This window comes from Aythya fuligula, chromosome 1, assembly GCF_009819795.1.
Source record: "Aythya fuligula isolate bAytFul2 chromosome 1, bAytFul2.pri, whole genome shotgun sequence".
NCBI classification, from domain to species: Eukaryota; Metazoa; Chordata; class Aves; order Anseriformes; family Anatidae; genus Aythya; species Aythya fuligula.
Window position 1 is genome coordinate 42131514 of NC_045559.1, and position 27766 is coordinate 42159279.

The 27766-nt window shown below is 35.2% G+C and overlaps 1 protein-coding gene across 2 annotated transcripts in view; it reads right to left on the reverse strand.

The window, feature by feature from the left end:
* Positions 1-27766, reverse strand: part of PPP1R12A (protein phosphatase 1 regulatory subunit 12A) — a 123778-nt gene that overhangs the window by 25414 nt on the left and 70598 nt on the right. The window contains exons 4-16 of one of the 2 annotated variants that reach the window (XM_032201110.1): positions 27006-27165; positions 24898-25042; positions 21850-21924; positions 21333-21421; positions 21038-21195; positions 16639-16766; positions 12993-13208; positions 12109-12203; positions 8610-8732; positions 6590-6751; positions 5969-6145; positions 2086-2176; positions 132-329 (exon numbers count right to left, since the gene is read on the reverse strand). In XM_032201110.1, coding sequence (XP_032057001.1) covers positions 132-329; positions 2086-2176; positions 5969-6145; positions 6590-6751; positions 8610-8732; positions 12109-12203; positions 12993-13208; positions 16639-16766; positions 21038-21195; positions 21333-21421; positions 21850-21924; positions 24898-25042; positions 27006-27165 — 1817 coding nt within the window. The remainder of the gene's footprint in view (positions 1-131; positions 330-2085; positions 2177-5968; positions 6146-6589; positions 6752-8609; positions 8733-12108; positions 12204-12992; positions 13209-16638; positions 16767-21037; positions 21196-21332; positions 21422-21849; positions 21925-24897; positions 25043-27005; positions 27166-27766) is intronic. The other variant, XM_032201119.1, reaches the window with a different exon arrangement.

Genomic DNA, 27766 nt, shown 5'->3' on the forward strand with positions numbered 1-27766 from the left:
CATAAACCACAGGATATTAAAACATTTAAATATGTAAATGATTGTTTACAGTAATACAAAAATTACAGTGTTATAGTTGGAGTTAAGATTCATATAATTTCTCTACCTAAAGAGACCCATCATGAAAATACCTCTTCAACAGTTCGGGAATATCTTTGTCTATAATCATCATCTTTAGTTTCAGATTCTTTCTTTTCTTCTTGTTTTTCTTTGTCTTGCTTTTCTTTCTCTTCCTTTTCCTTTTCTTCATTTTCTTGTTCTCTGGTTCGTGTGGGACGATTTCTTCCTATAGTTTTTTCTGCTTCTTGAAGATCTGTCAGTGTTACACCCTGTGAAAATAGCAGTCAGCAAACAATGGTACAACGTATCATTCAGCTTGTATTAATGTAGATGATCACATTATTTATTGTTAAATATAAAAATCAGCTTAAGAAAATTAATTCTCTCTATTAAAAAAAATGCATTCTACCTACATATTCTACCTATAAACTTTTCTCTTGAATCCTGGAACCAAATATTCCTCTCTGATTAGCAGCAAGTGTTTGCTCTAATGTGATCTACCACAGGTTCTCTAGTAACACCATTTTAGTTGAACTAGTACATACAGATCATGTAGAAAATCATGTAGAAATCATTAAAGAATACACTAGCTCCCTCAAATATCATCATAACCATCATAAACATTTTTGAAAGAACCTGAAAATACAATACTTAAAAAAATCGGAAATATTGGTACCTACAAATTCACCCACTGGAACTGGATTTTTAGGTAAACGACACATCAAATAAATACACTGAGAGCACTACAGAAAGTTGTAACTAATATCTTATCTCCTTGCTGTATCTAGCTAAATGCTAGTTTTCAAATTAAGCCAGGATGCAAACAACTTCTTATATAAAGAGAACTTTTCTATACTGCAATTTTCAGCTTATCTATCTTATGGAGATACTGCTCAAAATTCTTTGTGACCTATTCCAAAGCCAAATTCCCAGCTCATTAGTTATTTAATTGATTGTTATGCTTTTCCACTGTAAAGATTCAAAAAGAATTGCTCTGTGGTTTAACAATCTTCCAGGATCTGGCTTACTACCAAGAAGTAGAAAAGAACTCCACTATGATAAACCCATGTCAAACAATGTGATCTCTCAATAGGAAAGGTAACCAGAAACATTTGAGGGGTTTAGAATTACAAAGGTTTGAAAGTAATGTCAGTAAATAATTTAGTTATAGATCTGACCTTAATGCAGATAAGGATGCTGGCTGAAGTTATAGATCTGACCTTAATGAAGATAAGGATGCTGGCTGAAGTATTTCTTTGTTCTGTTTTATCTAAGGACAATTTTGCTGATTATTCTCAGTTTGTCAGAAGACAAAGAGAGAAGGGTAGACACACTTTACAGAAGATAGTAGCTGGTAATTGCTCCAGGGCCCACAAAGCATTCAAGTCCTGTTCAGACATCATCTATTTTGCTACTATCACATATTTTGCTATGCAAGGACTGCAATGGCTGCAATTCAGTATGAGGTAGCTCTCACAGAAACTGGGAAAAACTTCCAAATATATCAAAATATCAAATATCAAAAACCTCTTCCCCAGTACTCTTACGTGTCCATGGAAACTAGGCTGAATGTGTATTTTCAGTGTCACAGATCACATCGTATATCTATATGTTGGTCTACATATTGTATGCCATGCCTAATTCTCAAGTAAAATCTTGACAGAGAAGCTGTTAGTTCTTGGTGAATTGAAAGCCGATATCTACATAAAAGCAATACAATTACTCGAGTAAGCCACTTTCACATAACACAAACAAAAACTTCAGTGGAAGCATCTCTGCTTTCAAATTTCTGTTAAATTACTCTGTGGTGATCAGAAAAAGCACTTTCCAGGACATAATGAGGGCTCCTCAAGCTTTCACGGAAATAAAGGAACTAAGAGGCATTTACTTCATCTGGTAAAAAGTTGTTTATACCAGGAAGATCAACTGATCACTTGGAGTTTTAATGGGAAATTAAAACTTCACTGTACTCAGGGAGTTGTTATATATGTTCCCATAAATGTAGAAGCTGTAATAAAACCATACCTGTGTAGATCTTCTAGACTGTCTTGCTTGCCTGGATCTAGCTTTTCTTTGGGACTCCGACTCTTCATCCCGTACTGGAGTGAGGTATGATCTAAAGAGTTAATTACAAATAAGTCAGCAAACGGTAATTTTTGTACAAATGCATTAAATGTCAGAAAAAAACTCACAACGTATGAAAACCAAAGCAGTTAGAAGAAAACCTTTAAAGATATGAAATGAATTACTGTACCATATATACTATATACATTATACATACTATATCATCTATATCATAATAACGTGTTCATCATGCTAGTGGCCTTACAACTCACTTAAAATACATAGTGTTTCCTATTTAATTTAGATTTGCTTTTCTCTAAATAAAACATAAAAAATTACAAACAAAATGTGTGTGTGTGATGTGAGTGCCCATGCAAGTAAACCCTTAACATAACTTTTAGGCTTTCAGAAAAATCTGTATGTACTGCTAATGCAGAAATGCTAATTATACCATCTATTGCACCGGAGATTAAGAATCTTTAAGGAGGTAGTTACCATATTTTCACATGAATCATCCACGATTTGGGTAATCCAATGCCCTTTAAAAACAACAGACCTTAAAAATAAATCCTCAGGAATCCCACAACAATCCTGCAGAGTAAGCAAGTAATTGTAATCAAAGCCAAAGGGCTACTACAGTAACCATGCAAGGTCAGGACTCTTTAAAGAGACTTTCCAACCCAGGCAATTTGGGTAAAAAAATCAATACGTACACATACATAAATATATATATGTATGCATGTAATATATGTGTATATGTAAAACCATTGTTAAAGACCTTGAAGTTTTTAATGCATTTGTTGGTTTTCTATTACAGAACATTCTGAGAACGCTGTTATAATTTACCATCATGTTTTTTAATCCTTAGATTAAACAGATTGGAGAAAGTTGAAAAAGTAGAAACTGAAGGTTGCTAAAGGGTTGCTTACGACATAAAGCCCTTCTGAGATCCTTTAGGTAAAATTAGCTACATTAAAAGCAGAATTCTATGATATTTTCTGACTATATTATTTCTATAGTTCATTCGTTAATAATTGGCTAACGATTTCACAGAATCACAGAATGGTTGAGGTTGGAAGGGACTCCAGAGATCATCTAGTCCAACCCCCCTGCTGAAGCAGGGTCACCTAGAGCACGTTACAGAGGATGGCATCCAAGTGGGTTTTGAATATCTCCAAAGAAGACTCCACAACCTCTCTGGGCAGCCTGTTCCAGTGCTCTGTCACCCGAACTGTAAAGAAGTTCTTCCTGAAATTCCTCAGATTTAAATACTTTGGGAAGCTATTACCTATTAACACTTAAAGCATTTATCTATGGAAAACAAATCTTTTTGGTCACCTAATTATGTATTTCTCGGATTAAAGCATATTAAAACAGTTCTGAAATGGTTCTAAGTTTTTAAAATAAACTTTATTTACACAGATTATTATGCCTATGTTTTACCACCCATGTTCTATCTCTACTAACTGAATTATCTCCAAAATAGAGAAAAAATATAACTAGCTGTTATATTTACAAATGCAGAAATATCCCCTCTCAAGAACTATATTAATTTCATTCCTCTATCTTGTTCTCCTGCAAATAATATTTTTGATAAGATTTTCTGTTTTCCTAGACCCTTAGGCCCTATCTATATTAGGAAAAGGGTGCCTACTAGCTGCTTCAGCTAGCCTGAAATACAATTCATCACATAAATCTGACTCCACTTTAGAGTCAGCCAATGTATTCCTCAGCCACATAGGTAGACACAAGCTTTAACCTACCTAAGACAGCTTTGATTGCAGAGCAGGTGTAACCTTTACAGTTTGAAAACTGCTGCAAATTGCTCTGTAGGAATCCTACCCTCCAAAAATGTGAAAAGCTTTAAACCTTGCTGAAGGAAAATGACAACTCTATAGCTACTGTCAGACTGGAAACTGCCCCAGCATCCTCTGTGTATGCCTCACGGGTCAACTGTGTATTCATGATACAAAGATATTAAAGATTCAAGTTTGTCACTCTCTTCCGTGTTTCTCTAAAGCAATCCTAAAAATTAGATAAAGAATATAGCTTCTTCAGTACGTTCTGAAAGGATTCACCATTACATATTGCATTACTCAAAGTAGTTCATAACATGCTTACTTTTCATATACTATTTGAAATACTACTTCAAACATATTTTCCAATTAACATACTTCCAGTCTATATGGATTAATCAACTTCATTTCTTAAGAAAATATTTAACATATTTCATGAACAGACAAAATTTCTTTATGTGCATATAAACATACATGGATACACATACACACACACACAGATATGTATCTGTATATATACAGATAGATATGCATGTGCCCATATTGAGGGTACTACCTTCTCACATGCACACAGGAATTATTCAGACTTTGCTGACTGTTAACACTTAATGGATATTTTAACACGCCATCACGAATACATCTACAACAGTATATTATACAATTGGCCCTGAGTCAGATTAAAAGGAAAGAATTTCAGGCCAATTGCAGGTATCTAAAACATATGTAGTATACGTATATTAGTATACACATGTTAGTGAGAGCAAACGAGACAGCAAAAGCCTTAATTCTAGATCTCCTCGTTTTTCTAGCTCATATGAGACTGAAATAGGATTTGCATTTTAAAGTTGAAACTGTTTTTGGAGAAATGATACATTTTCTTGCTTTTGTTTTGTCAAATTGCACTACGGAAAATGCAGGTTCTGGCTATGGTTGTTATGACAATGGTGGTAAGCACCTGTGGGCATCTCCCTGATCATGGAAGAGACAGAAAAATCCCCATTTAAAAGAAGGTTGTTCATCGCAGTTTCGGATATGAAAGGAAAATGGACTACGAATATCCTAAACACAGTTAAAGGTCTGTGGAATCTATGAATGTTTTTGCTGCCTTTCTTCTCTAACAACAAATAGCTATGTTCCCTCTGTAAACATACAGAGGGATACACGTCCACCACTGACATAGTAGCTGCATTTCAAAACTAATACAGCAGCAACACAGAAATCTGAATGTGCATTTCAGCAGAAGGGATAAACTTTTATAAATATCAAAAATAATCAGAACCCATGGAAAACTAACAGGAATTAACAACCTTGTGAAATCTTATTATTTTGCTTTCACAAATAGTAGGTATCACCTGTTTATGGAAACATAAATATACATCAATTGTAACTCATCCTCCATGTAGGTGTAACAGAAAAAAAAACGCTGTATTCTTAAAATTTACATCAGCTTCTTACTACTTCTTCATATTGAATAGCTCGTAAACCATTGCACTTACAACTGTATATAATGTTTCAAATGGAAGAGACCCTAAATGATTGCAATGAAATGAACAAAATGTGTTTGGTTCAACACTCTTGTCTTTGTAATGGCAGACATACAAAGTGACTGGAAAAAATAGTACGTGGTAACTTGTCAGCGTACTGCCTTTGGCACAACAGATGTGCCATAGTAGACAGCAGCAGTGCATTTGCAATAAGTAATTATTGATTTTCTTATTTTTAACTCAGTGTTTTTTACGTAGTTCCATTATGGATATTTTTCAGAGGACTCATGTATTAACAGAAAAACAAATATAAAAATACAGCATACCAAATGAGAACCCAAGGACAGCCAAAATACACAGTATCAAAGCTTAAGTTTCATGGATGAGATTTATCAATGGATAAATTGAGGCATCTTGGTAGTTGTTTCAATAAACAGCAAGCAAATACCACTGCTTTACATACTGTACTATCCAAATTTGTGGTAACCAACATATTCCTTTAAATAAGAAAAAAAAAGATTATTTTTGTACAAGAGCAACATTACTCTTAGGACCTTTACACACCTCCGTCTCTCCCTGACCTCTGATGTTGAGGACACAGTGCCAGAAGTAGCTGTAGTCATGGCTGTGGTAGTGGCCGCAGCATTTACAACAGATGGTGCAACAGGAACCGTCACTGCTGTAGGAACATTTTCCTTTTCTTTCTCAGTACTATCCTCAGCCCACAAACGATTTGAGGTACTACAGCATAACAAGCAGCAACACAAAAAAAGAGAAAAGGAAACAGCTAAACAATGAAAGCACTTTACTAAACAACTAATAACATGTAACTTGAGGGACGGATTTTTTTTAAAAGCAAACTGAGAAATGTCTCTACAGTGAAAGCTCAACTTGAGCTATTAAATTGAATGAATTAGGAATTGAATGGTTCACAGTAATTGGATTCTTATTCTTCACCCTTCGATTCGAATATTGGATTTATTTATTTATAACAACATGGCTGTCACTTTACAGTAGAAAGCCATGCATAATTTGAGCCAAATCGTGTAAAATTAAAAGAAATTGAACAGGAAAGTGAAAAAATCCAGAGCCCCATGATCTACTAAACAAGAACGCATGCACGTACATAAGCACATAGTAGACCTGACAAAAAAAGAACAACAAAGAGTATACTGGTGGCATTACCTGCTTGGTACACCTGCTGAAGTAGAACCCGTTGTACTCTTTGTAGTAGTGTTTGCGCTGGCGGGCAGTGTTTTCTGAAGACCAGCGGACGAGGTAACTGTTGATGCAGTACTTGGAACATTAGAACTAATCAAATCATCTTGTCTTCTACCAAAGGAGCCACTGAAGGAGAGACATTTACAGTGAATACATTTGTATGACTTATCTTTCTTTGTTCATTAAAATATCACAAAGCTGTGAATGATCCATTGAACTTCTGCCTGTCTATTCTATGTTTCAGTTGAGTTCTGGAAACTTTTTGGGCAAAAGAAGCTTTTCCAAACGCCATTTTCTTCATTATTTCATCGAGAAGGACTTATAACTTCAACTTCTGAAAGCAACAGACCTGACCATTCCTCCACAGTAATGGGAGATAAAGTAGCATCTCACTGGTTGATACTTGTCTTGATTGCATCTACCAAAATACTCACACAGAGCCCTCAACATTCCATTTTTAAGCTGCTCTTTCACCCACACTGAAGACCTCTGAAAATACAGAACTTTACTCCACAGCTTGTCAGAAAAGAAAATGTCATTAATATCACTCCTGTAACAATTTTCAACAGACGTCCTTTTTAAAGAAACAAGCAAACAAACAAACAAACAAAAACCTCAAATCACTCCCAGAAAGATTAACCCTCCCACCCATGCTTTTCCCTTGCTCTTCTAGTTGTAACGATGATCCACACGTTTCCACGTTTTTATCCCACTGGTTCTGGCTGAACATATTTTACATTACCAAGACAGGATGTTTTCATGTGTAAACATTAGAACCCACAGTTAGCATCAGAACATCACATCGCTAACTAGAAAAGATGTAAGGAAAAATGGCTGTTTGTCATTCTGCTACTGATCTTTCTTTCTTTTGCTATCAATTCTAAAACGGCCAAGAAAAAAACATTTGTACAAGAACAACTAAGGAAATGCACAATTAAAACACCATGTACCACATTAAAGGGATATGTACATGGTGTTTGAAGTCTGGAGCACAATACTGATAAAAGCTATCATGCAACAATAGCTTTCGTAAATCAAACTGTTAATATTTTCCACCCAGAATGTGAAATCTGTGCAGTATTTCTCCTACACTCAATGTTAAGAAAACTTAGTTTTCTTTTTAAGGCAAGAGGTTAGCAAAGATCTAAGATGTACTGTACTGTATGAAACAGCCTGACTACATGCTACTGAAAACACATCAATGTCAGGACTGAAAAAGATAGCATCCATCACCATGTACGTCATCAGCATGTATCAGTATACAGCTTAGCTACCTGAATGTCAAACTTTTGATCTATTCATTTAAGATATTTATTGCCCACTTCATTAATATCAATGAAAAACTTCACTCAATTAGCTTCACTGAAACTACACAGTAAAATGAGTCATGTATTAATTCCTGGATATGATCCATTCTGAGAAAATCCTGCAAGATGAGAACCATGTAGACCTGAAAATTATGTTCATATTCATCATAATTTAGTTTACCTTCAAGTGAGTTTTAGTTTTACGTTTGCATTCTATGATGGCGATACTCAAGGTAGGCATGGCCTACCACTGTGGACAGCAGACCAAGACCTCTGATACTATCACTAGCAGAATTCAGCATTTTTTCCCTCTTCTTTTCGGATATCAGGCAGAACTACTATTCCAACAGTTAAAATAGTTATCTTTGGTTCCTGATCAAATCTGGAAGGAGTCAAAATAATCTCAAACTGAAATAAACAATAGGAATAAAAAAGCATATAACTTTATATAGCAGTTGCTGTAACACTCTAAGCTGGTAAAATGGCGTAGCTTTAAAACAAGCACATGAGCTTGTACCTCAGCTTAAGTACATACTTTGTGATTACTATGAACGCCATTTTAACATGTCACCATACAATTTTAAACTGTCCTTACGAAGTTAAGGATTCAGGAATTATTTGTTTTTCTTTTGATTTGTAAAATTATTTTGATTTTAAAACAAGAGAAAATCCCACACCTTCTTTGATAACTTGTGTTTAATGATGTAGGACCTTCATTCAAACTGTTTTTCTTGACATCTTCCTCCCATTTTCTCCTTGCATAGGAACTACCACCACGTATTGAGCTAGCAGACGAGTCCCTGTAAATAAGATTTTAATTTAGCACACTCATATTAAAGCAGTTTGATTTTGATGCAAGCTGAAAATGAGTTTCAAATTAAAGATGAAAAACTTGTGTGTGGATAATGCATTTAAAATAAACGTAACAATGCAGAACAGGAATAAAGTGACCTGATACATACAGTAATTTTCAAGCTCCTGTAGAAAAATATCAGATTCATATTAACATTGCTTGAAGTATAATAGAAAAGAAGTTTCAGAAAAATACTGTTAAAGGGGATTTAATCAATAGGAAGTCAAACATCAGCTTTTATCTGTGATCATTGTTGGCTTTTTTTCCCTCCAAAAAGGATCAAGAGGCTTCTTCGTTTGCTCCTGCGATAATCCAGTGCAATCAAGGGAAAACTACCTTGTGATTTTAGAAGTTGGTTTCATAGGATTATTCATTTGTGGATGTTATAATAAGAAGTTCAAAAGCTGACTTCTCTTTAGAACTCATGATATTGTAGGCTAGTGTAAACAGGTCCGCAGTAGCCATTCCTGAGTGGCCTGCCACATATCACTAGCTGACATTACTTTAGTCATGAGGAATTTCCATTCTGTTGTTGCAGTTTATAGCAGCAAGAAATAACCTTGCAAAAATCTGCTTAGAAAAATGGCTCTGAAAACTGATACTAATACAAAAAACTCAGTGTCTAACATAAGCTCAAGATCTGAAGTAAAGTTCACATAGAAGGAAGAAAGAAATGTCTTGCACAAAACTATATATAAAAGGCTACTGTATATGTGAGGGAAAATAAAACCTTGTAAAGAGGTGTTTCATGTTCAAGATACTTGTGAACTTCAGAATTTACTCCCAATATATCCTTTTGCACAAAAATGTATGGCGGTATTTCTGTGGTTGCAAACAACCTCAGAAAAGGATCAAACGCAGTCCGATGCAATGCTATGTCTTACAAACAAAGAGAAACACTAATTCTGAGATATTGCCTACCATACATCCTAAGTAAGTCCCGCTGCATGACAAATTTTAATAATTGCTGAAGGTTTAGCTTTGCCAAGACTCTACAGACTTCAGCACTCTTCTTGTAGCATTGGCTAAACTTCTGAGGCTGGATGTCTAAGATTTGTTTATCTAAAGGCCCAACTAGGATTCATCTGGAAGTCCTTTCCATTACTCACAGTAGGAAGTTAGATGGATTACACGACATCATCTATTATCTAGACAAGCAGGTGTTCAGACAGGTGGAACAAGAACACTGCATTAAGCTAAGCAGCAAGGATAGGGATCTGGGACAAGGACAGAACCCTTATTAATTAATTAATGGATCTGTAAGGCAGAGAGTTAAATTAGTCACCATAAAAAAGGTCAGACTAAAAGTCAAAAATCTCTGATGGTTTTAAATAAATAAGCTGGGTTGTCTGCCAAGTCATACACTAGGCAAAGTACTGGTGCCTAGAAAGGCTGGCCTAAAAGCACTCTTCACCTTTCATACACCAAGGAATGAAGAATATTCTCAGGTCAACTGCTCAGACAACACTGTCAGGGCTAATGACACTGATCTAAGGTCACCCAATACATATGAGGAAAAACATAATATTGCTGGTACCCACTTTTGGAACTGTGTCTGTGAGTACGTCATGACGGTATGCCAAAGAGACTAAATAAACCTCAACACTGCACCAACATTTAATCCCTTTGTTACAAACAATAAAAAAATTGAAGAAATAAAATTACAATTAAGTATTTATCCCAATCTTAAGTTATCACGTGGTCAAGACAGTTTCAGAAAGTCATTTGAGAAGCTCTTAAAAGAATAAAACATGAAATAAGAACAATCTGTTATAAACAAACCAAAACTGATTAATGAACTGAACTTCAAATAAGAATATAGCAGAATGATAGAATGGCTTGGGTTGAAAAAGAACTTAAAGACCATCTGGTTCCAACCACCCTGCACAGGCAGAGATGTCACCCACTAGATCAGGTTGCCCAAGGCCTCATCCACCCTGATCTTGAACACCTCTAGGGATGGGGCATCCCTGTACTCTGTACTCCCTGTACCCAGGCCACATGTCCCTACTTCCACTGCCTGTGCATCTCCTTCTTACACCTCAGTCTGAGCAACAGGTCCTTGCTCAGCCATCCAGGCTTCTTGGCCTCCCTGCTCACTTTCTTACACATGTGGATGGAAGAGTTCTTGGTCTCTAAGGCATCCTTAATGAGTTGCCACCTCTATTCAAATCCTTTGTCCCTTATGATAGTCTTCCAGGGGATCTCATCCACTGGAACAAACAGTTGGAAGTTTGCTCTGTGCACGTTCAAGGTCCTGACTTTGCCATTTGCCAGGTCCGTGTTCCTTAAGATCACAGACTCAACCAGGATGTAACAAAACAGATGCCAACAAACTAAGCTGAACTTCAGGGGAGTATGAGATCTGGAATATTCCTGTTTCAAAACAGAATTTGTCACCCAGACACTGAACTTAAGCAACAGCATTCTGCAAGCTTAAGAGAAAACAGCATTTATCTCGTGTTTTCTCCGAACTGAAACGTTCTCAACAGTAGCAACAAAAAAACTCCTCTTCAGACATACGGAGATTTGTCAGTCTTATAGATAATGATTATTGTGGAGCAATGAGAAGTATTTTCATTTCAGCTCATCCAAAATTCAGCTATCTAGACACAATCTGACAGAAACAACACTTAACATTTTGTACTATGTATAATATATTGAAACTTAAGAAAGCAGCCAAGTAGAACCGTAATAAAAGAGAGAAGTGAAAAATTGGAAGGTTCTGACAACGTAAATATGTCATGAAAGTACTCCAAATACTAACAGGTGACAGGCCTATGCACCTGAACTTTTTATTCCCTTTATACTGAAAGCTGAATAAAAAATATCAGTAAAGAGAGTATTCCCAAAAGAAGATAAAAGGCCACCATGCAAACAAGAAAAATAGAAGTGAAAGCTACAAAAGAACCACTATGATTTCTGCAAACAGTTGCTGACGCATGATATAGTTTTACCAAGCACTATAAGAAAAATATTTTTTTCAGCAGAATAATGAATCCCAATATCCGCACCAGATGGCTCAAGACAAATCAGTAAAATTCTTTCAGTACCCTTCAGTACAGTTTAAAGTTTAATTTTTTTTTAATTTTGCATTTATTTTCTCCCCTAAAATGACAACACTCAATGACCAGATCAGCTCCTGTAACAAAATAATTTATGATTTACAAAATCAAAAACCTTTGGGACTACTCTACAGATTAGTATAATCTATGGAAAAGTATAATGCTCTAAACCAGCATTATCTTCATATCTGCAAGTTTGTCAGCCACTCTAAAGTCACATAATTTTATATTTAAAAGTAATTATAAATTTAGAGTCACCTGTTTTCTTTTTCATCAATGTCAGAGGTACTGGCCAGTCGTCTTGGTATTGTAGGTGCAACATATGCAAGTCTAGTTCCTTTTCCATCTTTCTCCTGAAAGACATATTTTTACTAAGTGTTACTATCATTGATTATAGAACTATAAGCTGGAAAATCATCATTATGAAAATTTCATCTGTATTTGTTGTGACCCAATTATAAAAATGAGTTTTAAGCTTTAGTTAAATATCATAAAGACTAAAACAGGGAAAGGGAACTGTTTATGTTTTCATGCTAGTTATGCAAATGATTTGATTTCCGTTTAAACTGCAAGAAAAAGAAAACTGCTTACTGAAAACAACTATTTCAGTATTTTTACATTAGTTTTACATTAGTTCAGTATTATTCCCTATCCCCAACACAGATTTGAACATTCGTACTTGAAAAAGAACCATATGTTATATGCATACCTGTTCCAAATTAGTCCTTTGCTAAGGACTGCAGTACATTTGTGTTTAATTATGCAATTAAAGTTTTGTAAATAAAAAAAGACTACAGAATACAAAAACAGCTTCCTTTTTCAGACGATTCTATCAACACTGCTCTCCAAATGATGTCAAAACTGTCAACCCTCTGGTCTCCCTTAACTGTAAAAAATACTACTACTGCCAGTGAAAGTCCCAGAAAGGGAAAAGCCCCAGACCCATGTACCAGGTCACCAGCCAGTGAAGGTGCATATTGTACTTCTAAAGTACTACACAGAAGCATATATAATTTAACAGTTCAGAATTTTAGTAAAGAATAAATGAGCAGTAAACTCTAAAGAGAATGTCTTCCTTTTACAACAAACACCTACGCTAAGCAAAGTTCCTCAAAATGCTGTTTCACACTGAAAAAGATTACCTTCTCTTTGTTGTCCAACGAAGAGGAAAGTCTAGGACTTGAAGCAGAACGCATAACACCTGCAGCGTCCTTTTCTTTCTGAGCTTCTTTGGAAGCAGTAATCTCTGCAAGTGCACCATAACTACCAGTTTTTCTAAGACCTAACCTCCATGAAGCAGGAGATTCATCTTTCCTCTCTTCTTCTTTGGGAGAAACCTTGCTTGTAGATGTTGGAAACTGTAAAACACAGCAGCAAATTAAAGGCTATTAATTTGCATTATCAGTGGTAATACATGATCTTTGCAGAGATTTGAGAACACAATTACTTTTAATAATCATGGAAATACTGAATTCTTAGGGGAGTTAAGGTGAAAGAAAACCTACACGCTCTTCTCTTGAATTAGTTAATGAGATAAGAAACATAAAACTGGTCAAGGAATACTAGTCCTCTAGAAGTTAGATTATAAAAACTCACACTTTGTAATAAACACTGTGGTCAGGAGATGCAAACTTAAAACCATGCAGATCTGGTATCAACACTTTGATTAAATATGTTATTTTGCAACCTATACACAAACCTGTGCACACCAGAACCTCACCATGGATTTTTCACCCTTATTGGGCACAAGAACAATGCCAGTTTTGCGCAAGCCCTGCCTCCATGATGCAGGATCTACTGACTCCACGACAGGCATGATAGGAGGAATGAAATCATACTAAAGCCAATTAAGACAAGACAAAGATGAAGATTGAAAGAACAGAAAATAGAAACAGAAGGTTGTTTCAAAAGCACATAGTTTGTTCCCACGCTTATGTCATGTAGCTCTTCATTACACCACATAATACCAAAAAGCAGAAAGACAATTACAACTTCAGTAACAGATTCTTATTAAACACAGCACAACATGTTTAGCTAGCTCAGTGACAGAACTACAGTTTGCATAGAATAGGACAGCAAAGCCTGTAGACCTAACAGGTTCGTGCCTAAATCATCATATGCTGGAGAATATTACAAGATTCACACTAACATATTCATTACCTTTCTGATCTTCTTTCATATTGCGTTCAGATCTCTTAATATGATCACATGCTAGCTTAGCTATCAAACCCACACCATTACTCACACACTTGCCCAAGTTTAGTGTCCTCAGACAGAAAGTAACATTACTGAATGTGACAACCATTGAGGAAAACCCAAGTTCAAGCTTAGCACACTGCTGTGAGCAACATATGGTTCAGACACCTATGGTGTAAAATCAGAAGAGTAACTGAAGTAGCACAGATGTTGCAAACCTGAAGAAGCAGGTGCAAGAGTAGGTTCAAGGCAACTTGTACGTGTACCAGCTCTGTTCTACCTTTTTTAGTAATAACAGTTTAAATCCTGTTTGTTCATTGACATGAGCTGCAACTGCTTCTCCACGTCATACGTGCATACCATTTTACAAAATGATCAGCCTCAATATAAACAGGCATTTATTTTGTAAATACAGAAGACCCAGAGTCTTTATATTTAATTGTAGAAAGATAACTGCAGTGTACTTTTAACCTGCACTTTTTGCCTCAAAGACGGAAAAATAAGATAAACTATTAGTTACTGCACAATAAAATTAGAACAAACTAAATGCCAATATGTTGCTGATTTGCAAAAGTTTTTCAATTAGCTTAAAATCATACTTACTTCTTCTTATCAGAACTTTTTCATACATCATAATTTAATCATGTACCAAGAAAAAATTCTGTATAACTGAACATTCAACTCTGGAATACCAAGCCTTACCCCAAGCATGCAATGATTTGATAACATCCTGCCACTGAAGGTCATATAGCTCAGAAGACTTCTGCATAGTATGAAATAAATGGATTGAAAAGCACAAGCTGGAAACTTTCACTGCTCAATTTCAAGAAAAATGAAATACTTGAAGTATTAGATACCTTAGAATATGAAGCATGCAAACATAACTAATTCCAGTGCAAAAACTGGGTGGAGAGAATATTGGTTGAACTGAAAAACTGTCAGAAATGCTTGTATTACTAAACTGACTTCAAAAAGATAAACTATACAGTAGGCCTGTTTCCCTGAAGTTAACTTCACACTGTATGTTTGTGTTCTCTACAGTTAAGTACAGTTGGCAAACCAGAAATTCCTCACAATGTCTTCCCTTCCCCCAGAACCCATTTGCTATGGTTTGAGAGCCCCATTTGCTACGGTTTGCATGGAAAACTTGCAGCTCTTGAGTTCTCTGCAGCTCTTGAGCAACTCTTGTTCTCCCATAACAGAGAACCGTAACTCCTAACTCAGCCAGTGCAAACTGTTTAGATTAACATCACAAGATCACCCTGGAATCTAGTTGTTTGCCCAGCCACAAGGGCTCAGAGAGGGGAAACAGTAGTCATTCCTGCCAGTGAGCCATGCCCACAACTACCTTTTGCTCTTAATGCTTTTTTTTAAGAGAAATCTTGTGGACGTTAGTCATGATGATTTTTATAAAGCAGCTTTTAGGATCAGGAAAGCTGGCCCAACCCTTTTGCACAGTATAGCATAATATGATGCTGTTGGGAGATTTAAAATATATTCCCTTTATCTTTTACATGAAAAGGTGCTAACCATTAGGTTCTAACCTATGCTTTTTAAGATTAATTATTATTAGGTTCCATCGTGTATATGAAAGCACAACTCCAGTAAGTGCCAGGAAGCTAAATGCAATACATAATATTCCCCCTATAGTACGTCTTCCCTCTCTGATGTGGATTCAGTGTATCATAGTCAAATTTTTTCAGAAACATCTGTAGAGGGTTAAGCTTTGATTATGACATGTGAAGAAAACTTGTAAGGGATGACAAAGGAAGCCCTACTGGCTTGCTATCCAGTTTGTTTATATATTCTGAATGATTGACTTGCATACAACCTCGTGACTGTATAGTATCTATTGTAATTTTTTTTTTCTCCAGGCATACATATCTCCCTTTTGACAAGCAAACCCAAGATTCATTCCAACTAACTTTTCAAATCAAGCTTCCTATAAGCAATATGGCTTTGATGGCTATGTTTTTGAGACAAATTATTTGCACTAATCACAAATTATGTGCTCCAATCCTCTGGTTCTTCCATTAGATCCTAACCACACTGAAATCAGGGCTAGAACCTACAGCATTTTCTTAGTCCAAATATCATTTTCAATTTCTGTGCCTATCATTTTCAACTTCTAGCACTAGCTGAATGTTTCTAAGGACTCTCAAAAGTACCTTAGTCATACTTCTTGCTAAGGCTTCTTGCCTTAGGAGTGACAGTAGATTCTAAAACTTTAGGAGGCATTTGGCATTAAAAAAAATACTTTTGAACAATGAAGTTTAGCTTCAGAAAAAAAAAACAACAAACACAAGAATTACAGTCACTGTGCAATAGGTTTTTGCTTTTTTAAATGGATCTCGTGTTCAGCTACATTGTAGCTATATATTTTAGATTCCTGTTTAGAATCAAAACTGTTCACTCAAATTTAAAAATTTACAAAAATTGAACACAGTTTCTGCAGAAAAACAAAATATGTTAGGAATCTATTCATATTTTCATCACTGGATAACACAATTCAATTTTATACAAATATCAAAAAATGTATGCTTACAAAGAACAGAAATCTAAAGTCACAACAAGAAAAGTATTTTATTTTACCTTCTTAATAGGTGACGTGGGTGTCCCTTGACCACCAGCTACCGAAGGTGCTGTCACAGCCACTGATGATGCTTGTGTACTTGTGGTATTTGCATTATTAGTTACACCTGCCAAGGTTTTGGTCTTATCTGAAAAATATTTACAAGATTCTCATTTTCATTTTTCACTCATAACTCCCTCACTTCTACAACACAGAGTTGAATTTCTTTTGAGCAAGTTTGTCAGTCAGCTTTCCCAACAATATTATTTATCCCTCAGTATTTTCCCTTTCCCTCCCACTGTATCTTAGGTTCATCTTCTTTCCATAATGCTCATACATATATTTTTTTACTTATTTTCATTCTTCAGGAATTATTAAAACACTCAGAGATGCAGAGACAGAACCACACTCTTTCAGAGTGAAAGTGACCTAATTCAACCTCCTGCTCATAGCAGGGTCAGCATTACATACAGACCAGGCTGCTCAGGGCTTTGATGAGCCAGGTCTTGAAAACCTTCAGAGGTGCCACAACCTCTCTAGGCAAACTGTACTTTAGCAGTTGGTTAATCAGCGGGAGGTACATTGGCACGCAATAGTTAATTTGAACTACAGAAGATACTAATTCAAAGTAAAACATTTATTCTTGAATAAATGTGTATGTTGAGGATAAAGAAATAATTAACTGCATAGAGAATCTAGCCAGGGACTCTGATCAGAAGAATTTAGCTGAGGCAGGAACTTGCTCTTCCTTGGAGAAACAATCAGAGTCCATTTGCTTCCTTCCTTCTTCCTCCCTTGTTTTTCTTATGTAAGTTTCACCGCCTACCTTCTCTGACCTCTTCTGCACTGTCTTTCCCTGCCCATGCCTTCTGCTGTGTAGCTTAATTCCTCTTATACAAACACATATAATATCCTGGTTGTCATCCAACTGTTGTCAATCACTTGCTTGAGCTTCGTAGCCACAGAATCCCAGCATTGTTTGTGTTGGAAGGGACCTTAAAGACCACCCAGTTCCAACCCCCTGCCACGGGCAGGGACACCTCCCACCAGCCCAGGTTGCCCAAAGCCCCATCCAGCCTGGCCTTGAGCACCTGCAGGGATGGGGCATCCATAGCTGCTCTGGGCAACCTGAGCCAGTGCCTCACTGTCCTCTGAGCAAAGAATGTCTTCCTTATATCTAATCTAAAAACTACCCTCTTTCAGTTTAAAATCATAGCCTCTAGTCCTGTCACTACATGACCCATTTTAAGAGTGTGCAACATTTTTATAGCGTTCTCATATCTACCATTCACATTCAGAGAACTATCAATGGTATGATTTGAAATCACACACTTAAAGCTGTTACTGTTACACACTTGCTTATGGATATAGTTTAACAGATATTTTGAAGAATTAGTTACGCAGAAAACAAAAATACATAAAAAAAACAGTTTGCACGACTAACTAAACTTAATAGAAAGCTCTTTTAAACACAAGGGGAATTAAATGGTTTTAAACTGCTGGGTCATGGTGATAAAATGTTCAATGGGGCAATGTGGGCTGACAGTATGAACTGAAAAAGGTTTACAGATGTACAAGCAGATCTGCTGGAAGTTTGTAAACAAGTAATACAGCTTTAAGATACACAGTAAAAAAAAAAAAAAAAAACAGGAGTGAAAGCACAAAGAAGAAAATGCATTTTTCACAACAGCATTCTGAAATTATTTCAAGGACGGGCAGAACGCAGTACCATGCATGGCTGAGCTAATTTTCAAGAAACAGAACAGAACTCAAAGGAAGTATGTTTAAAAACTGAATTGCTGAAAGTTTTGTTTATTTTTAGCGTTTTTTCTTGTCCTTTAGGAGATGCTAGTTTTGAATTCATATTTTCCTGCTTGGTCTTACGGAGTAATGTATTTGTTGTGAAGCTGCATACCCACATAATCAATGAATCAGAACAGAATTTTTAGGAAAACATTTCAAATAACCCAACAGATTAGAAACCATACAGTTTCCAATACCTCAGAATACTGAATGACGTTAAAATATTTTACAGCTAGAATGCTCTTCCTAAGCTTAAGATTTTTCAACAGAAAACTACCTTAAGCTGAATAATGGGAAAAAAAGGAAAGCACAAGCTTGGAATTTAGAGATGCAGTTCTACAGGGAAAAGCTTAAAGTCTGGCTTGCCAAATAAAGTATGATAAAGCTTTGTTGATATTAAAAAACCAAAGTTTACATAAATTAATTCTTGTGTCACAGTCAAATTTTCCTGGCACAAACTATCTACTGGTAACGAAGAGAACACAGTTACCAGAGTCATAAAGTTCAGGAGACATTACAGTTAGTCCAGTTACTGAGAAAGTACTACATGTTATGTATCGTAAGTGTTCTGAGTTTATCCAAGTTCAGTCTCTGCAAGCAAGGGATGCAAGTACACTAAGGTGACAGAATAATTACAAAGCGTGACAGACTTTTGTTCCTGCTTATTACTGAGATGTTGGTTTCTTTCAAAATACAAAAATAATTAAAGCAAACAGAATGTTTGGTTTCACAATTCATTTTTGTTTCTGCCTACATCAAGTATTTATGATATACTGATTAGCTCTAAAATCACTCTCTAACCTTACTATTTCAGGTGAATAAATTAGAAAAAATGCTTTAAAATGAGAACTAACATGATGAAAATAGGTTTACGCATTTTAACAAGCATAACTATGAAATATTAACAAGACATTTGTAATGCCATCTGCATCTGTCTATTATGTTACTGCACCGCAATTCTAAATTCTAATTCAAAAGCTATGCTGTTCTTACGTCATTATTTGCTTTAAGTCTCTGATAATCTTTCAGGAAGAAAAAAAGCTAAATTCCACTGAAGAGCAAGCTGTTGACCAAGGGAATTATTCAAAATGCTCTAGAGGAAAGATTCAGCTTCCCTGAAGGTTATCAAGGAAACCTAGACAAAAGTTAAAGAAAGAGCAAAGGTAAGCCTCATTATCCTCAGAAGGCAATGTATTTTACTTTCTTGGATTTCAGATCAGTACCAGACCTTCCAGGTACCAGGAAAAAAATCTGAAAATTGGATAGGACTGGTAAAAATCTGCAAGAGTTTCCATCTCTTCTTCTACAACAGATTTTTTCCTACATGGATAAAAACAATAACTACAGTATAGCAATACCCACAAATTTTTACAAATAAAGCAGTGTTGAATGTGCCTGTAACTTCATGGTAAATTCAATGTATGCTCCTACCAGCTGTAACAGCATAAGTAGCTTGCCTTTCAAAGATCCTGAGTGCAAGTCTCACGCTGCACTAGAATATGCACATCCCATAATGAAAAGAAGGAAAATAACTGTTATTTTTGAAATTTAATCAGTCACAACAGCAGTCAAGAACTGAAAACCTATACAAGCAACGGAAGGAAAAATATAGGACAAATAAGAAGGAATAATAATATGTGAATAAATGCAGGATTTATTTTTTTTTTAATTTCAAACACAAGGGTACTTTTCTATATTTAACGATAAGTATACGAAAGATTTATAAATCTGGAAAGTTATTAATGGTGAAATAAGAACACATGGTTACACTGTTTGATTATAATTCTATTCACCTCCCTGCTTCATTCTCTCTTTTTCTTCATTTTTTCCCACCTAATTTCCATACACAGACTTTGAGACTCAGGCACCTTTAAATACTTCCAGAGACCTATGCATAAACACGCAAAGCATTTAATGTCTCCCCTCATCTAGGCTGCATGAATAAATTTAAACATCAATACTCAGCTTATTCTCAGAAGTACTGAGTAATGTGTTTCTTTGTATATAATTCCAAACTTTTCCAAGAACGTTCCTCTGGAAATGAAGTTTTATATGAAGCATATGTTAAAATAACACCTTTTGAAGGTTTTTTTTTTTTTTTTTTTTTTTCCCCCCAGTACATAATCGAGAGTAAGTCTGAACACCATTACTTTACTAATATCTAAGATTGTCATACTTATACTGGTTTTTACTTCAGGATGGCAAGAACAAATAAGAATGTTTGTGCACCTGCTGTTCCAGTCTCTGTACCAGATCCATAAGCAAACACTACTAATAAAGTCTTCATTTCTCATTTCTGCTTTGACCTTCTAACTTTGTTTATGTTTTTTTTACATGCTGCTTAAGGCTTATATATTCCAAAATTTAATGAAAATAAACTGTTAAATAGACAGTTAACTAAGTCTAAAGCATTATCTGCTTTAACCTCAGTAGCCATCAATAAAATCACTCATGATATCTCTGTCATGACTTGACTTCAGACGTACATAAATGTGCTTTAAAATGATTGGAAGCTTAGTGAAATGCAGAAGTGAAACTTAATACACTTATCTATGCATCATATGACATTAAATAAGTAAATTAATAAAGCAAAAACTTAGACAATACTCAACATACCTGTCTCTGCTTCAGATTCTGAGTCGTCATCTTCCTCCTCTTCACTAGAACAACTGGATTCATCCTTCTTTCCCTCTTCCTCTTCATCTGCTTTCTCATGCTCCAGAGACTCTATACTAGATGCATTCTTTTCTTGTTCCATAATCAATGTCTCCTTACTGAATTTGAAACAAAACAAAACACCAAACTTACTAAGTCCTGAAAAACTTATTAAAACATGTCAACTAGGACCTTGTGACAGCTTGTGAAGTTATGTGTTTCATTAAGAGCTCATAATTTTTCCTAGTTTACTTACTTTTTGAATGTTTTCTGTGTCTGATTATTATCCATGTTGGCTGTGGATTCAATTAGGGGAGATTTCTTTTCCCGTTTTTCACTATGAAGCTTCAAAACATAGAATAATGCAGTTAAATTGGTAGAATGGTAGCAATGTGACAAAATTACTGGTGGAGAGAACTCTTCTTTAACTACAAAAAATGCTAGTACGTTCATACACTTTCTAAATGTCAAATCTCAACGTTCTAAAATCTCAGAAACTGTTATTTCCATTGAGATGCTGATTGCAGAAGCAATAGATCATAAAATGCCTACTGGAGAAAGCAAGTAGGAGAGCACCTTCTATCTTCCAGAGCCTTCCGATGACTGTAACTGACCAAATAATGGCCTGAAAGAAGAGCTGAGATGACTGGCATTACCTGAATTGAAGGCCCAAATCATAACTTTGATTTTAATCTATATGCTACTCTGAGCTAACTGTGCACCATCATCACATGTATAATAAAGTATAACATATACATATGCAAAAATCCTACCAGATTCTGCTTCTTCTGTAATTCTTCTAAATATCCTAGAATATCTTCATCTGCCACATCAAATGCTGTCTGGCCCTGGAGAAAGGGAGAAAAAAAAACACAGTTTTGTACAGTAGAAATTAAATATAACAGATTTTGATGCCTTATCACATTGATGATGTAGGTAAGAAACAGAATTATACAGAGAAATTAGAACACATAAGCCAAGCTCTATTGCAAACTGTTAGTCTGTCAGTGACTGAAAACAATTTTGCAATATTACTTTTTTTTTTTTTAATTGAAACAGAAGCATCTATACCTCATGAGTAAACACTTCTTTTAAGACAGAAAAACATGACTCAATAAAATTTTATTGTCCTTTGAAGGAAAATAAATACTATAAAGGAAAATAAAACAGGCTGAAAGAATGTAATGCTCACAACATTAGTTCCGAACAATTATTCCAATAGAAATTGTATGGATGGCCACTAACTAGTTAGTACACTATCCATCTTCAGACTACCATATACAGTTGATTTTTTGAAATTTAAATTATTTAAGAAAACATAAAAAAGTCATACTTCCACATTTTTTGCAGTAAAGCTGTATTTACATTTTCCACTCTGTTTAGAAAAGATCTTCTACAATTGTTTGCTCCTATCCCCCTTAGTGTGTGATTTTCATGGGATGTACTTGAATAAATGTCCCACTGTGATTCATTAACAGAGAGTAATGCCATTAGTTGGAATTTTCTTTGGCTTGCCGTACCTCACATCTACATAGTCATTACAATTCTTGAGTAGGCCAGATGCCCACAAGACAAGAGATTCTATCTTTAAGGTCAGAATTAGTAAAGGTTTCAAAAACTCCTTTTCTTCACCTCCACGTGAAGACAAGAAAGTCTGAATCTCACAGTTTTACAAAGAAAGACTAGCTTACTTGCTTCAAGACTGCAATAGAATGTTTTGTATTTGTAAGTCTGCATTTAAACGAAGTGAGGTTGGGATCTAGGTTAAGTCATACATCCACTGGTACAAATGCAGCTGCATCAACATGCTGGGTGGACATGTTGAAATATGGTGAGATGACAACACTAGTCAAGTAAATACTTCTGTACAAATGAACAGCAATAAAGACAGAGCTGTCATTTTAAAGTGGTCACAGCAGCTTATAAAGATAATGAAATGTGTTCATATTTATCTCATTGTCTATTTTAGTCTGTCAAAATGTTAACTAGGGACAAACATGCTCCCAATTACTTTGCAAAGTCTGTCTTAAGTGGTTAGAAAGGACAAACCTTTAAACCACTAATTTTCTCATCTATAAAGCTTCTGACCATACACCAGAAGCACACACTCCTTTCAACAAGTACTACCCAAAACAGCTTGAGGTCCTCTGACACAAACTATTCCACATAGTGTAACACAGCACTAACTTGGAAACTAAACAAAATTATCTCAAGTTTATACTTGCATTGTGATTACAGCTTTTAATCTAGCTTTCTATTTTTAGGTAGCTATTAAGTGGGTTTATTTCCAAAAAACATCAAATCAGGCCTATCATGGCCATCACTTTACAAAAAATAACTTTTTTTTTTTCCCTGTTGTAGTTGGAAGGTTTTATCTAAACTCAATCCGTAGATGTCAATACCTGAAGTTACCTCAAGTCAATACGTGAAGTGCCTAAACAATAATTGCTGAGATCTCTGTGATGCTAAGCACCTAACAACTGAAACTAAATGCAGTGGAATTCTTAATTTTCATCATCTCTTAAAGCAAAAACCTGTACTGGCTTACTTAAAAACATAACAGGTAAAATTTTCCTACCTTACATGGACAAGCCTATACAACAAATAAAACAGCTCGTATCTCTTTGTACCTCCTTTTTTCTTAATCTTGTCCTAGGTGAGCTGAACACAGGTTTATGACAGTGCTTTCAGGAATACCACCCTCCACATTTTCAAAATCCCTGTGAAAGTCTAACAGATAGCCTGCTAAACTGGCTTCAATTGCAGCAGCTTTTGATTACCTGACACAAAACACAATTATATACCTGATCTTAAGAAGCTCTGTAAGTATTATAAGGAAACAGAGTTGAGACTGTGTGAAACCAAATTCCAGATTTCTTTCATTTTACTATAAGCAACCTGAACTTCTAAAAGAAGTCAACAAAGAATAAAAATGTTAAGCTGCAGTAGTTTTGCCTTTAAATAGATACTAGCAAATTCATGACCTAATTAAGAGCCTATCTCTACCTATTTCCATGATTAACTTAAAAAAGTTATGAAAAAAATCAATGTTAAAAGTTGGTTGATATACAATATTGACAGAAATTGGGAGCAGTTAAGAATCTAGCTGAACAACATGGTGCAAAGAGAAGAAAGAGAGCTTCATCACTTACACCGTTCATCAAAGAGTCTCAGCTCCTTGTGACACCTTTGTGAGTCATTAATATATTTTTGTGAGTCATTAATATATTTTTTTTCTGTTGGGAGCAAGAACTTTCAAAGCCAACAAACTACAAAAGCTTTTGTGTAGAGGTTGAGGAAATACAGCTTAGGTAGCATCCAAGTTATGTCCAGGGAGTCCACAGATGCCTAGAAGTTTCTTAGAGTGCACCCAAAGCAGCTTAGTGGTAACTTTTTAGTATTCCAACACAAGCTGTTTTTAAGAGTTAAAAGCAGAAGCTAATGCCCAACACTACTCAAAGGCATCATCACTGTATTCAGCAAACAAATGTTGACTGAATACACTGCCTCTATGCAGTCCATCTAGTCACTAATTTTGTACCTCTGAAATATCAGTAAAACTGTTCTATTTTGAATTTTGTTGTAAATGATCACTTGGATCATTTAATATAAAAGTAAGTATAAACTTGGCCTAGAAACTAATTTAGACAATCAGGAAATTTAGTTTTGAACACAAACATGCTGTTTTGACAAAACATGCATTATATAAAGCTCCATGTACAGTAAACAGCAGTTTATCATCACTTTTCTTACCCTGGCTTCTAAAGTCACTTTAGAGACCAGAACTTTGTATCTTGACAAGGATTACATAAAAATCCTACCACTTTGTTGACAGCCTCCATATCACAAAGGTTTTCCACTAAAATGCGACATGCTTCTTCTTTACCCCAGTGAGCAGCAGCATGAAGTGGTGTCCAGCCATCATAATCTTTAATATTTACATCATAGCGAGCCTGTATTAAAAGCCTAAAGAAATACACACAATTAGATCTCGACACTACTGACATATAGCTGAACCGTCATAAAATCATTTAATTATTCTACAATAATACTCTTCTCCTTTCTCATTAATGTCAACTAAACGTATTTATTTGGGTTACTGCCATTAATTTTATTTCCCCGCAGAAATATTTGCCTTCTCATTGTTCAATGGGCATTTTTACTTTTAAGGAAAAGTCAGGAAAAATATCCTTTTCTCTTTTATTTGTTAATTTCTCTTTTTTTTTTTCATTTACCCTTTTTCATTTCTTCCTAGGCATTTTTCTCTCTATGTGCAGTGATAGTGAAAAGACTTTTTAAGAAAAAGCCTGTAAAATGCCAAAAAAAGTCAGATACACAGTTCTAATCTGTTAACTTATTAAAACTTCCTTCTATTTTAGTATTAGTTGCTTGAAGCTTGCATCTCCTCCTGTCACTAACATTTGATGCTGTAACAGCCTAGTGTTTACATATTTCAACTGGTCTCTTAGTGGTGGCTGAGCTCCTTAAATGGAGGACCTGCTCTGCAGCATGCAAATTCAGTATGGCTCTGTCGTGCCTGTTGAACATACTCAGCCCAACAAACTGTTTTGTGTAAATGGTTTTCGACCCTCTGAGCTGAAAAATTAATTATTAATTAAAATAATTATTTAAACAATTATTTAATAATTATTAAAAAAATCAAATAATCGTGAAGTATTCTTTAATAAAAATCTCTCAGTTTCTTAAGAGCCAATATACTTATACTAATATCCTCCAATGAGTCAACTTTCACACAAAGTCTTGCAGTCTTACCTCCTACACAGAGCAGGTTTTTTGCTATTTTGAAACCATCAAGAAAATTGCCTCAACATATATTTTTACTTCTCCTAGGAAAAGTACAGGAACTGTACTACAAAAAAGACACTAACTGCCAAAGGTTAAAAAACAACAACTACAACCCAACCTCACAGTTAAAGATATAAATCCCTTATAGATGCACACTATTTTAATGTACAAATTATTATTTCAAACTGAATTATTTCTCTTTATCATGTTGAAGCATCAGGTTTTTTTTTTGTGTGTGTGTGTTTTTGTTTGTTTTGTTTTGTTTTGTTTTGTTTGTTTTTGAAGCAGAACTCCTATTCTATGTAACGTGATTAAAACAATTTTCAGTCAACTTTGGTGTTGACACAGAACAATACTCTGCAAACCTTAATGGTAGCCATACTTAAGCATGGGTGTGTGCTCATCTTCATTAATTTTACAATATATACAATATATAACTGTTACTAGTCCTGCCAAGGCAGTCAAATACATTTATAATCACAGTAAAACAATGTATTAAGTATGCTGTACTTCACTAAAAGCTGAGCTTTGATGAAAAACAAATGAAACCTCTGTTACTGCATATACTTTGTGTTGTATTGTATTACTGAAATGCTACGGGTGAATTAGGGGACACCAAAAGCCTGAAGCCTTCCATGAAAGCTTTCAAGAGTCATGATTTTCAACAACAATCTCAAAAGACAGAACTAAATTCTCTATTCTTTAGGTCTGAAAACCTTTACTCTGGATCACAGACTCTGCTCTATGTATGCAAATAAACCTGGTATTGTGAAAATATGCTTCACCCAGAATGCTAACTGGCATTATAAAAATAATTAAACTTGTTTATAGAATTGACTTTAGAAACATGGAAAGCTTTTTGGTCAACTTTCTTTCGGAGCATTAAGGCTCGTTATGTACACTGTGTTCACATTTTGAATGACATCTAGAAAACCAACAGCATCATGAATTATGAGTACTTGAAAACTTAAAATCAAATTCTGAGGAAAATACAGTTTTACAGATTGTAATTTCCCAACATACAATCCCCAGCTGTCAGATATGCCCAATTCTAACAATTCCAAGCCACATTACCTCAACAAGACAATCAAATGGGAAAAATTCCCACTTAAACTATACTTACTTTAAGACTTCCGTATAGCCCTTAGCTGCAGCAACATGAAGTGCTGTACCACCAGATTTTGCATGCCTGACATCATTTATATGGCCACTGTTGAGCCACTGCCTTGCATCTCGAAGCATTATTCGTTCTTCTTCTTTTCGAGCTGCCTCTATATCAACTCCTAAAACAGATAGGGAGAAAACAGAGAGGGAAAGAGAGGACACAATGTTTTATTTCAAATACTTAAATGCAATTATACAACAAATCTTATATGCATATCAACCCCAAGAGCTTACGGAAACATCCATTACAGCATCAGTATGACACTTTGCATGCATTACACAGTTTTCCCCGAAGAAAAAAAAAATCTACTAAAACTGGCCCTCTGCTTTTAAGAATTTCTACCATCACAGTAACAATCACTAAAAAGATGTGTTCAAAAAGAGAGAAAATTTAAAGTTTAGCCTTATTAAGCATTAAAGTATTTATCTTGTTCATATCTGTAGAAACCAGAAAACAGCCACAATACTGTATACTAGTAGAAATCTGTTGGAAGAATAACGACCTAGCTTCTGAACATTGTCAAATACTTACAAGGTAGAACTATATTTTTCATACTCTCTAAAGAAATTTTGGTTAAAAAGATTTGTCTTCTATCACTGTGGAACAGAAACCTCAAATAGCCAAACCTTTTGAGATCTCCCTCTGGATTCTCAGGTAAAAATCAACCAAACAAAAAAAAAACACCACGCTGAAACCATTTGTACAGCAGATTCTCACAA